Here is a 13,916-nt window from a genome sequence, read left to right as displayed (position 1 = left end):
ACCAGTGGTACACAGCACAAGACAGTTGCATGGACTAGGACTGACCTTAAATGGGTTAATGGTTGCACTGAAAAAGCATATGACATCACTAGGCCTTGTACCTTGAGTCCCAAAGTGGGAGCCTGACAAAATCATCACAGTGCAAGAAAGAAAGGTTGGGTGCAAGTGCAGCCAGAAGCAGGAGAAACAGAGACCAAGAGGTCCCTAAGTCTCCTACGAACAACCAGCTGCCACACCTACCAGTCAGGAAACAGTATCCCCACTTCCCCTCCTTCCTCACTGAAGCAGAAGTTATGAGGGACAGCTGAAGGTACGTGTGGAGTGGGAGAGTGTACAGCAGATGCCTGGTGCAAGCCAAGAAAGGGAACAGAAGGATTGAAAGGATGGGGGAGGTTGTGAGTCGTGAGTGACACCATTTCATTGGGCGCCATTTTGTTTTCCCCTGTTGTCACAGAAGCATGTGGGGGCCCTTTCCTCCTGTCTTATGTCACCACCACCGCTGCTGCCACCTTCCTCTTCTCTACTCCTGTGTGCTGCCTCTCTAGCATAGCAAGCTGTATGTACTTCCTTGAAGCATCCAATTAGAGCTAGAGCTCAGGAACCAGAGAGGTTGCCTGGACAAGAATCACAGTTGACAGAGGAACTCAGCGGCTTGCCTGCAAGTTCCTGGCATCTCTTGAGATACTACTTCATTGGTGCCCAGTTTCCCTGACACTGCTGAGCTGGCCCTTGCTGAGAGCTGTTCAGGGGCATGGCGCTCAGAGATGCCTTCTGTGTATGCTGTGGGACACACCATGTATGTTGGTAGGTTGCATATGCTGTACCCTACCTTACCCTGTAAATCAGTAACTGGGCAGATGTTTAAGTACACTCATACAGACTCACCTTCCTACATGGACACTAAAAACCAGGTCATAAACAGCTTCTGCATCCCTTGATTTCCATCACTCCAGTCCCCATAACTTGTCAAGCAAAGTAAGCAGTTCTGATTCTGAACATGCTCTTCCAAAATTCATCCCTTTTGTGCACCTCAGCTGGCTTCACTGTTGAATATTGCCTGATTAAGAACAAGCTACAATGCAAATACATTTATCTGAGCAGGCTGGCCGCCATCCCAAAACACTGGGATAACCAGAAGTTCAGTGGCATCAGAGCGTGGGTGTCAGGCCCAGACCTTCAGATAGGCCGTTATGGTGTTCAAAGGTAAAATATTTTAGAGCTTGAAAGTGGGTTTTCTACTTGTAGAAGAGAGTATAAGGAAGCATTTAAAATAGAAAGAAACACTAAATAGGGTTGCCAGCCTCCAGATGGTGGCTGGAGATCTCCCGGAATTACAACTGATCTCCAGGTGACAGAGATCAGTTTCCCTGGAGAAAATGGCTGCTTTGGAGCATGGACTCTATGGTATTATACCATTCTGAGGCCCTTCCCCTCCCCAAACCCCGCCCTCTCCAGGCTCCACCCCCCAAATCTCCAGGAATTTTCCAACCAGCACCTGGCAACCCTAACACCAAAAGCATAAAGAAGAGCTTGATGGGAGGATGGGGAAAGGCTTGCTTTCCGGTGGATAATAAATCCTAGTCAAAAGGAGCTTGGTGTTGGTTGGATGATAGAGCTTCTCCTCCAGGTAGGGGTTAGAGAGAGAGAAAGAGATACCTTGAAAGGGAGAGCTAACTATCCTGAACACAGGAGTGCCATTTTATTCACATTTTTGCCCACCACTGAAAAGGGCTTCAAGCCCTGGGAAACAAGAACGGTTAAATAAACTGAAGGACTTTACATGCATGGTGAGATTGAGTTATTTATTAAGGTCTAAGTGCTTAAGGGACATAAATATTTGGAGACAATTTTTTTTTATAGGAAAATGTCAATAGGAATTCATCCTTTTTTATATATAAAATTTTCATTTTCTAAATAGAAAATAGAGAATAAAAAGTAAAGGGGGGGATAAAAAGAGGGGGGAAAAAGAAATTGCATATCTATTACATTGCTCCATTCACTCTAATACATGTCATGGTATTCTGCTAATCAGCTCTCTATTTGCAAATTTTTCCATTTATCTTCTATAATGTCCATAAAAGACCACACCTTAGTTGAAAATTCAATTTCTCCAAACTTATCTTGTATCCATTTGTAAAAAGGCTCCCAAATGTCATTATAGGTTGTAATGTCCAATTCTTTCAATAAATTGTTGAAGGCTTTCACGGCCGGAGAACGATGGTTGTTGGGGTTTTTCCGGGCTGTCTTGCCGTGGTCTTGGCATTGTAGTTCCTGACGTTTCGCCAGCAGCTGTGGCTGGCATCTTCAGAGGTGTAGCACCAAAAGACAGAGATCTCTCAGATCTCTCATATGCAATCCTAGCTGTTGTAATTATATTCAACATCAAATGCTTTTACTCTTTATTGACTGGGACTGATATGTGGTTTAATAAAATAAGTTCTGGTTTCAAAGGTAGTGGAGTCATGAGTATCTGTTGTAACATTGTATGTACCATCTTCCAGAACTCCACTGCTTTTTTGCATGTCCACCACATATGGTAGTAAGATCCCAGTATCTTCTCACACTTCCAGCAAGTATTTGACATATTTAAGCGGGATTTAGCTAACCTAATTGGGGTTAGGTGCCACCTATAAAACATTTTATATACATTTTCCTTCAATGAGGCCGATTTTGTCATCTTTAATATAGGAATTCATCCTCTGATGCTGAAAGTGGTGCACATGTATTTAAAAAACTGGACTACAGGAAGACATTTCAAGGTAGAGACAGAGGGATAATTGTTCAAGCAGGAAGGGACAGAAAGTCCAAGCAGATGCCGCTAACATACAGGAGAAAATTATTACACAAATTGGGCTTGTGTATGTGTTTCCTCTAGATAAAAAACCCAATCCAGGAGAGCATGTGCAACATTGGTTTGTACAAAACAGAACATGTTTCATATTTAGTTGATGAATTATTAGTTAAGCATGCCAGTGTGGTGTAGCAGTTGACTAGTACTGCCTCGACCTTAGTTCAGGTTCCTATTTGCCCAGAAATTTACTGACCTTGGGTCAGTCACTCTCTTTCAGCCTAACCGATGTCATACAGCTGTTATGAGGCTAAAATGGAGACAGGGAGAACTGCATATGCCCCCTTAGCTCAGAGGAAGATCAGGATAAAATGCAGTAAATAAATATATTGCATTGCTAAATATTTTACTGTAACTTATATAAACCATGGCTATTCTGAGAGAAACACCTGAGTCAGTTTCTTGCAACCACCTCAAGGACTTCTAGGACTAGAATCTTGATAAAACATTGAAAAATGTACTCCCATGTAAATGATTGACTTACAGCGCAATCCTACTCAGAGTTGATCCAGTCTAAACCCAGCAAAATCAGTTGTATTCAACTGGAGGGATGTTGCTTAGGATTGCAATTTCCTAGCCTAGTGAAACACAATTTCCTACCTCACTAGAAATGAGCAAAGACAAATGATCAGTCAGTCAGGATGTTAGCTTGAGGTGGTGAAACACAAGTGGGGGCATGACTTTTCTCCATTGGTGTTTTACTTGGATAAAAAGTCTGCTTCTCAATACCAGAGAGGGTGTATGTGTGACAGAGAAACTTCCATGCCTGGCTTGTGATCTCCCAAGGCATCAAGTTAGCTATTGGTGGAAACAGGGATTTTGGTTTGGTCCAGCAAAGCAACAGATATTTTATAAAATAACCATTTCAAAGAAATCAGTGTGTGTAAAACCAATACTCAGAGATCAAAATGCCGTGACTCTGAGGTTGTCATGGTCTACTCTTTGGTTTTCCAGGAAAATTAACATGATGGCTCCTGTCTCCCACCGCTGCTGTTCTACAGGTTTCCTTAGTTTCATGAGGTACATCAGGGTGGTGGATGTCCTGAATGAATACAATTATAGCCTGTCCCGGTGGAAACTCAGAACGTCTGAGTAGATCACAAAGACCTTGGCTCTGAGACCATATTTAGAATCATAGGGTTGGAAGGGACTTCCAGGGTCATCTAGTCCAATGCCTGCACAATGCAGGAAATTCACAACTACCTCTCCCCCCTCACACACCCAGTGACCACGGCCAGAAGATGTCAAAACACCATCAGGATCTCTAGCCATACTGGCCTGGGAAAATTGCTACCTGACCCCAAGGTGGTGATTGGCATTACCCTGGGTATGTAAGAAGAGGCCACAAGAACTAAGCACTGATGTAACCCATTCTGCCGTCCCCCTCATGATCTGCCTAGGTTCACAGAATCAGCATTGCTGTCAGTTGGCCATCTAGCCTCTGCTTAAAAACTTCCAAAGAAGGAGAGCCCACCACCTCTCGAGGAAGCCTGTTCCACTGAGGGACTGCTCTGTCAGGAAGTCCGTCCTGTTTAGCTGAAAACTCTTTTGATTTCAACCCGTTGGTTCTGGTCTGACCTTCTATGGCCTGGAGGCTTTCATAGTAAAGACCTCCTATAGTTGCTGGGCAAAGAAATGGAAGGTGAACGTATCACTTCTTGTGAAGATAAAACACACTTCCTAGTCATTCTGGCATGGAGGGTGATGAAGAGCTATCCCAAGCTATCCGAAGGACTATTTATGAACACACCCAACCACTGCAGTCATCTTTGGAGGACCCACTTCAGGAATGCCTGCCTCCTGAGGCTAGATAGATGGCAACCCAGGAGAGAGGGCCTACTCAGTAGCGGCGCTAAAACTCTGGAACTCTCACACCAGGGAGATTCACGTGTCTCCTTGTGCTGTTTTTCACCAATGGGTGAAGACTTTCGTTTCTCTTGGCACTCCCTCAATGATCCCTTGTCTTTCCCCAATGGTTTAACTGTATGCATTTTAAGCTGTGTTTTTAAAATTGTTTTAATGATATACTTGTGTGCTGGTTTTAATGGTATGCTTTGTTAGCCACTTCGTTGGCTTTATGAAGGTAGAATTAAGGGGTAAAAATCTTTGAAGGAAAGAAGAAAGGAATTTAAACTGTATCAGGCATATTTCCCTTGAAAACAAGTTGTCTTGGCTTTTGTATGTACAGATGATTAATCAGTGTGTAATTTCTGGATCCATTATAAGGCTTTGAAATACAGAGCCAACTAGCAAGTAAGGAAATTACATGATGTGGCATTTTAATGCTATCAAAATACAGTTTGAGCAATACTGGTCTCAGATATGTTAACAGATTTCAAACCTATAACTGGAAAGAAATTTACTGCCCTCTTGTGACTTGACTCCAGAAATAAAAATTTGACTCTGGCAATATCTTTCCCTGTCTTTATTGTTCCTTGAGAGGATTCTCACCAGTGGGAAGTTGCGAATGCACACAATCTTTCAGGGAACTGTTCTTCAGGCAAAAATAGAATTTGATCCCCCAGTAGATATCCAGTTTCAGCACAACAGATCTGACAGGGGCACAACCTCATCAGAGGAATTTTCACCCTTCAGTATTTTTACCCTAAAGTAAAGTTTCACTACAAAATATTAAAAGATGTGCTTCATTTCTGAGGACAAAGACATTAATCCTATGCCAGAAAAAATGTGCATTTTGTAACCAATAAATATTTTTGTCCATAACCTGAAGACACTGAGTACCTGATGTACACAGAGCTCTCCCTTCCCTCGTTCTGGGAAACATGTGCGTGCTCTCATTTACGTGCTGGAGAGAAGGGAAACACTAGAGCATTTTTGGGCTGGAACATCCATTGTTCATTATACGATTACATTTTATCCCACCCTTCCTCCAAACGTGGCATTCATGGTTCCTAGCTAGGTATATTAACCATTTAACCTACCCTTGCTCTTTTTTGTTTTACAAGGCAACTGTGAGGCTAAACAAAACAGCTCATTCCTGATTTTCCACTGAAGGCAGTCAATAATATATTTCAACCGTGAACCTGAGTAAATATGATAAATTCTCCATGTAAGAGCGCCACCTTTCTCTTGATCATTTGATGGCATCCCAATATATATAGACATTATGCAGATGTTTTTTTCTCCACCTATTTCCCTGCCAGAAAATTATTGTTACCTTTGTACCCTGACCTTTTCACCTTGTTTACCTTTGTAACAGTTCTATGAAGTAAGTTAGGTTGAGGGATGCTGACTGACTCAAGACCACCCACTGAGTACCATGGACAAGTCAGGGTTTGAATCTGGGTTCTTTCTAATCCCAGGCTGGCATTTTATCCACTCATCACACTGGCTCCAGAATGTAGGGAAAACTTTGTCTGCAAATATTCTTTGGCCGCTGTTGACACATTTGGTTGGACCCTATGAATCTGTTCTGCCAATGACGGAGCCTTCCTCCAGGCTTTTATCACAACAATTCTCCTTGTGCCAGTACAAGGCTCCACAGATAGCAGAATGGAGTCATAGAACCCAGTGTGTGCATGTGTGGGTGTGGGTGTGTGTCTAACAATGGCAATTCCAATGAAGTGCTAAAAGTTGGAACCAAAGACCCATGGTTTTAACTATTTCATTGTTACGCCGTATCAGATAATCAGGATCCTCCTTGGGGAAAGTTTAAATAGCCAATAGATGAAACCTTTTTTAAAAATTCATAAATCCATAACTTTCTGTGGTGCCAATGAGATTATTTTTTCCACAATGAGATTATTTTTTCCCCACAGAAAGAACATTTCATAACAAGAACACAGGGAGCATAAATCCATTTCTATTTATTTTTTTCCTGGTACAATATTAAAGGAATAAAAAAAACACAGAACCAAACTCTGAGTACAACAGTTTGATCTGATTGAATTTGAAGCACACTGTACGTATGCCTTTTTTCTACATTAAAAACAAATGCTCACACAAGGTAGCATATAGCATAACAAACTGATGTAAATAAAAAAGTATTAAAGTATTAGCACATAACATGGATGCAGTATATTAGGAAAACAAAAAATCCTTTTGTTTCATCTCACATTTCTGTCATGAAATAGATATATTTCATTCCTCCAACTCTTAAAAAAATCCACAGCATTTCTTTTTATGAAGTCATTTTTTCTAATTGTTACTTTCTAATACAGTAGTTTCAAACTTTTTATCCTTCAGGGGAAAGATTCCAGATAGTCATCTGCCACAAAACCCCCATGTGTTGTAAAGGATTCTAGGGTATATTCTAAGGAGCACACCCAGTTAAGGAAGGCCACTGGTCAGGACTGTTGGACCTCACTGCCCCCCTGCTTGGTATGTGCACCCTTTGAAACACCCAAAACACTCTTCTGTAGAGGAGGGGAGGGGGCACAGTGGTGGGCAAGCCACCATTACTGATCAACCTTTGCTAAACTTCTGAGGAACCCCCAAATCCCCCTGGATCCAGTTTGAAAGTAACCGTTCTAATAGCACCCCCAGATTACAAGCAGTTTTTAATACCCACAACTTGCACATAAATCAGCATTTCTTTGTATGCTGCCCATTCAGCATATCTGTTCTACTGCACCCACTAACGTTATTTCCCTTGTGTAGTGTAAAAAACAAAATAAAATCAGTTTCACAACCCCAAAATAATAGAAATTTTGTCAAAAATTAGTATTAGATTCTGCGAGAATCTAATATTTGTGTTTCCATTGCATATCTATTCAAAAGTTTAAAAAAAAACTTGAAGAGAGAACTTCACTAACAGAACAAAAATCCTCCCCCAATTTCTGTGAATATCAGAACAAAACAATGACAAAATAATACCTTATCTTTGTGAATGGTTTGGTTCATTAAAGAGGGATTTAGCAGCTGCTTTACAACAGGTGGCCTGTCATATATGTGCTCTCCCTTCCTAACTCTGCCACATTTCATTTTTCATTATAGTCATAGGAAACCGGCAAAGCCATCCTTTTAATCTCAGCAATGGACACAAGAAAGTATCTTATACTGAGGCAGACCATGGACCCATCTAGCTTAGGATTGTCTACTCTGACAGCAGCTCTCCACATACTCGGGCAAAGAAGGGCCTTATACTACCCACAGCTGCTATAGAGATCCTCTAACCAGAGAAGTCAGGAACTGAACTCGAGACCCACTCAGCGCAAAGCAGGTACCCTACCACACACCCATAACCATTCCCCATGATTACCATACTCTGCCCACTCCCTACGGAGATCCTCCCTGTTGAAGCAAGCTTGCCTTCTTAACCAAAATGCTATTTGATTCACTTAAGGCCAGGTCCAACCTTAACTTTTGTGGGTTTCGCTCTCCTCCAGGTTAAGGAGGGGAGGAGAGAGGGGAAGGAATGGTACTGCTAGCAAACCAATCCCCTCATCTTGTTCTTCCAGTTTTTCACGTTCATCTGTTGCCCACATAGACCCCTGGTTCAAAACTCTAGAAAGGTTCAACAGTGAATTCCTCCATTGACTTTTATGGAGGAGATAGAACAAAAGGATGCTTGCATAGTGACGATGTCCCTAGCACTGAAATGAATATGAATGGTCATACTCTAGAAACAGGTACTCTGTAGGAGGGCTCTGTGGTTCAAGGCAAGACTCTGTTGCCCATATACAGTGTAGTTTCGCCCTAGTTGTCTGGCATGGCTCTTTACCCCCACTGCCTTCTCTAAGCTAACTTTCCTGTTACATAGAAGAATGTCTGATTTATACTGAATGTTAGGATGATGCCTGGGCTCAGTTCCACAGCATCTCTCACAGGTGTGTCCTTTTGTCAAGGCCTGTCAACTTCAGGTGTATCTGATGTAGGGAGCTTTAACTCTCGAAAGCTCATACACTAGAAATCTAATTGGTCTCTAAGGCGCAACTGGACTTGAATCTTGTCTGCTACTGCAGACCAACAGGGCTACTCACCTGAAACAATTTACATCTGAAACCCTTCCCCCTCCTCCTATGGGCAATAAAGTCTACAATCCTAAGGATGCTTTGGTGGGAATAAGCTCCACTGAATACCTCCAAGCAGACATGCCTGGGATTGCTCCAAAAATATTAGAACTGGCTTTTCAAATATTGGTTTTGATCTTCCCTTGACATCTTACCTTAAAGCCTGCTATTGGTTTATTCCATTCATAAGCTAAGCCTGCTCCTTTTCAAATGCCACTAACTTACTCATCAACCCCTATATCTAAAATTCCAAGCATTGTTGTTGGCAGAATCGGAGAATCACGGGGCAGTTTCTACACAATGTATGGGGCCACAAAACCCTTGACTAAACATGAAGTTTGGATCTGGCCCTTAAAAACTTCTTGCTTTCTGAACATTTAAAGCAACCTTCCCCCTCAATAATAAAACCTCAACTTTTTGCATAACTAAAAGAATATATATCTTTGGACTTCCTGATTTTTTAAAAATTTTAAGGCTAATAAGTGTAAATAATGAAAATGCAGTAAGATTGTTTGGGTTCTCAAAGCCTCTTGTTTCTGCAGGAAGTCACGTTTTCTGCTGTCTCAATAATTAACTCTATATGCAAAGGAGGGGGGGGGGGGAAGACCTTTGGAAAAAAAGGAAAAATGCCCATCGACTGAAAATGTTCAATGCAGATGCAATAATCTGCTCAGAACAAAAAGAAAACAATACTTCTGAATCCATAACTACATACCTTTCAACTCAGCTCCCTCCCCGCACCCCAGTATTTAAAAATCGGAATCAATATTGAACTTCATAGCTTTTGATCTTTGATCGCCTGCATTTTAAAAAGCTAAAAAGAAATCTGGTGCTGTCAGCTCAGTACAACTACCTTCGAGCCACAAGTCTCCCCCTAAGGTAGTATTCACAGGTATATCATTGATCAGTGGTGGTTCATCTCTGTGTTGATCTGTCTCCCCTGATCTGTCTTTCTCAGGCACTCCAGCATTACTCTCAGTATTTTTGCCACAACCATTTTCCTCTCAAGGATACATTTCAGCCACTTCAACCTCCCATCCAATTCACCTGCCTTTTTCATCAACAAAGAAGTGGGAAAAACAGCCTCCACTGTTCAGTAATTCTGGTATAGTAATCATCATGCCTTACTATTTAACCCAATGCACAGCCAAGTACTATGTCTCTTGCTTGTCTTGCAAAACATATACTGAAGGCCTGTGTTAACTGCAATGCCTTCCATAAAGAGATGTATTTTTAATATAAAAAAGTTTAAATTCATTCAACTATAAATACTTAAGAATCTCAGGACGTCATTTGCATTCGAGGGATACTGGGGATTTGATGTTTTTGATGCATTCTCAGTCCCAAAAATCAGCTGTTTAAAAAATGCATTAGATGAATATAATAGGTATAAGATAGAACTACAACAAATATAGTGCCTTGTGCCCATATGTCAAAGGTAACAAGCAACTGGTTAATATCCTTTAGCATCTCTGCCAGGTTGACTGGCATCACCAGTAGGCTGTCTTATTACCTACATGGTAAAATAAAACTTTCTTTCTAGTGTTTTAGGTTCCAGCAACAAAATACACAATTTTTTTAAAGGTTAAATAAGGCTTTGCAAAATGAAACTTTACTGCAATCAGTAATGTCAAGCTGTGTGATGAATTCGTAACATATAATTTTGCTGTCTAGCCTCATTTTTATTTGACACAGCTAAAAGTTGCAACAAAGTTTTAAAAATAGTGTTGATATGTTCCATTGTAGTGTATATTAAAGATACATCTAAAGCATACTTTTTAAAAAACACCTGTTTGTAATCACATTTGAAGTTTTATATATATATTTAAAAAATGGCAACTGTTAGTATTCAATCTGGTCTCTTTTACAATAGGGTAGTAGTATAAAAAGTATAACTAAAAGATTTCACCAGATTGGGAATATTTACTACTTAAATGCCATAGAGAGAGATATTAAACAAATGCAAAATAGTATTGTTTGTACCTTGGCATGTAGAATACAGTGGCTGATCTGAAATTTTTAAAAAATCTGTATTCCATACAGCACAAGTATACTGAAAAAATACAGTGATTTTTAAAGCTCAAGTTACATAGATTAAAAAAACATTTGGTACAATTGTCATAAACACAGCTGTTGAACTGCATATGACTTTATTACATATAAGGTTTTTGGAACCAAGCTGCCTTCTGCAGCCTAAAGCTTCTTGAAGTCAACTCTGTTTTTGGTTCATTAAAATCCGGCTGTGTAACTAACGACTGTGAGTTCTGACACAGGCAAAAAAACCTTCCCATGTCTCCAGAACATTTCTAGTTTACTAAAAAGGATAGGATATAGATGCATATACATAGTCCTACTCCTTAAAAATAGATATATATTTGCATATATTTCATACTTAAGTTATTGCCAATGAAACCTAAACAAAGATTCACTGACATGAAAGGGTCTGTCGGAAGTCAGTAAGGCACCGTTGGCTAGATGGGAACTTGAGGCTGCTCTGCATTTATTTCTAGAGGGGAAAAAGACATCTTGGATTTCAACAATTGAATGGAGCACTAAGTATCAATTACAGCCAAGTGAGAAAGGGCTCGTTTTTGTTGAGGACTGATTCCACGTCATTGAGGATAGGGATCAGATCTTCAGATTCCAACGTCCCGAGATCAACATTTGTTCCTGGAAGACAGTCAAGGAAATCAGGGAAACGGGTCTGCTGTGGGTTGATATTCATGGGGGTCTGTGCTACATTATCGCCTGCAAAAAGAAAAAAGAGAGAATCACTGAGGCACTAGCTTCAATGCAAAAACTCACTTCAGTCTCGTAGGAACAAGGAAGACTGGAGGGTATTAAACTTTAAAATTAAATTGGGCCCAATGGTCTGAGAGCGCAAGATGCCATGGCATAACCCTAAAATAACCCTCAATTTAGCCCCACATATAAAATATAAAATAACCCAAAATGGCCCCATTTGTAACAAAGAATAACTGTAACTCTACTGCTAACCCTAAATATTAAATAGCCTTGCTAACGGGAAATAATTCTAACTTTAATCTCAAATATAACACTACTTGACTGATGGTGTAATCCTAAAAACAGGCTGTGAAAATGAGACAGGAGCTATCCAAATCAGTATTGGTGAATACGGAAAGACCGTAAGTGGTAATGCCCTCTTCAGTGACATGGACAACTCTGCATACATCACTGGCCATTTCCACACACGTTGAATAATGCACTTTCAATGCACTTTCGCAATCCTTTTGAAGTGGATTTTTTGTTCCACACATGAAAAATCAGTTTCAAAAGTTCACTAAAGAGTACTGAAAGTGGATTATCCAATCTGTGTGGAAGCAGCCACTTCCTCCACAGAAGTGAATGGGGAGATCTTGGCAGGCAGGGATATTCTACCAGGGCCACAGAAGTTCTGCAAGTAACCACCGGTGCAAGATATATATTTTTAAGAAATAGACAAATCTTGGAATTGTCCAACCTGAATCCCACTCTTGCAATCCAGCCAAACTACCCACCTGTCTTTCATTGCAAAGCTGTCAGCAATGGGCAAGAAGCAGAAGACCTCCCACATGAAAACCAAAGACAGAGTATGGCATTGTTAAACAAGTAAGTGTTCAGGAATGAAACCTGAAGATTTTACCATACTTGCTTTCTTTTTTTATTTCTGGAGGAATGTAACATGCCTCACAATGCCCAACCTGAGCAGTGCTGCACACACTCAACAAATGAGGCAGACGGTGGCCCTGAAACTCATTTCCGAAGCTGTTGATGAGCATGGAATGTGGTTTTCTCACATACTGACCAGCTCGAGGAAAGTGCTTCTCTGGTCACATGTAAAAGAACCTGTTCCTCACCACTGAGTCACCATGCCAGTGCCCACCTAAGTTGGTTTGAAGATAAGGGCTTCTCGGAAAGTTTGAGGCCCTGACACCATGGAAACATGGGCGACAGAATTTGATTCATGCAGGCATCACATCACATTGGCTGTCCACTGGATCACTGTAAAGGTTTTTTTATTTTTATTTTTTTAAAATATGTGTTTCTTGTATCCTACCTGTATCCATCTCATCTACATTGCTGAGGAAGTCTTCAGGTGTAGTTGGTATGCTGTAGCATCCTAAGCCTAGGCCACTGTCTGTGCTCTGCTCCCTGGAATGGTATGGCCCACTATGAATTGAGACACGAAGAAACCTCAGTCAAGATCATACTTCTGAAACATGTGCCCCCAGAACGGTTACTACTGAGAGAAAGACAGGAGGCCAAGGGGTGAGACCCAGTTAGGGATGAGTATACCCGACATGTTCATAGGTTCCCTCTGTGCCAGCTGGAAATCTAGCACAGAATTTGCAACCTGGATGTTTTAGATTTCATAGTTACCTCTAGGTGAGGGTAGGTGTCCAGTTAAGGCTCAAAGACCAGATGGGACTAGGCATGACTTTTCCAGTGGTCAGGGGTGAGGTTTCAGTGCCCTGCACAGCTTCCTGGCATCTCATGGCTCCTATTCCTTGTCCCCTGACCCTACCCACTTATAGCTGCAACATTCATGCCCCTCCCTCCCTACTGTGCCGCTCCACTCTTTGCCAAGAATTCTAAATGCTTCCAAAGCCTGATTTTTGAAAGAAGGCTTAGAGTAAGCAGGCATGGGCGGTCTAATTTGCATGATTTGAGCAAATGTGCCTCCTTTATCTCTGGTACTGAGCATGTGTACATCACTGCCATAACTAGGAGAGCATAGCAATAATTTCCATGCAGTAGTATCACACTTCTAGAAATGCTAAACTATTTGTAAGTCATATAGCCATTTTGATCCATTAGAACAAAATTCACAGGCAGAGTAACTATGACCAACCAAGAGTCACAGAATAGTTTATAAGTGTTCAAGTGACAACTAGATGCCACTTGTAGTGACCCTACAAGTGGCATCTAGTTGTCACTTTACAAAGATCTTTGGGCAGTTCTCTCCACATATCTAAAAGATGCACATAAAGTAAGAGCAAGAATTGGCTGGAGAAAGACTGAATGCTTTCTTATGGACAACTCTGCTGTTTTCCATCACCATCACCAACAGTATACAAAATCAAAAGCCTTCTGCT

At 41.1% G+C, this 13,916-nt stretch overlaps 1 protein-coding gene across 1 annotated transcript in view; it reads right to left on the bottom strand.

Annotated features, from left to right (window-relative positions):
- Positions 1 to 6,659: 6,659 nt before the first annotated feature.
- WWTR1 (WW domain containing transcription regulator 1) overlaps positions 6,660 to 13,916 on the bottom strand; it is a 106,405-nt gene continuing 99,148 nt past the window's right edge. Inside the window, exons 5-6 of the mRNA XM_054982589.1 lie at positions 12,878 to 12,990; positions 6,660 to 11,568 (exon numbers count right to left, since the gene is read on the bottom strand). Coding sequence (XP_054838564.1) covers positions 11,384 to 11,568; positions 12,878 to 12,990 — 298 coding nt within the window. The 3' untranslated portion in view covers positions 6,660 to 11,383. The remainder of the gene's footprint in view (positions 11,569 to 12,877; positions 12,991 to 13,916) is intronic.

This window comes from Eublepharis macularius, chromosome 6 (genome assembly GCF_028583425.1).
Source record: "Eublepharis macularius isolate TG4126 chromosome 6, MPM_Emac_v1.0, whole genome shotgun sequence".
Taxonomy (NCBI): Eukaryota; Metazoa; Chordata; class Lepidosauria; order Squamata; family Eublepharidae; genus Eublepharis; species Eublepharis macularius.
This window is presented reverse-complemented; position numbering and strand designations above follow the sequence as displayed.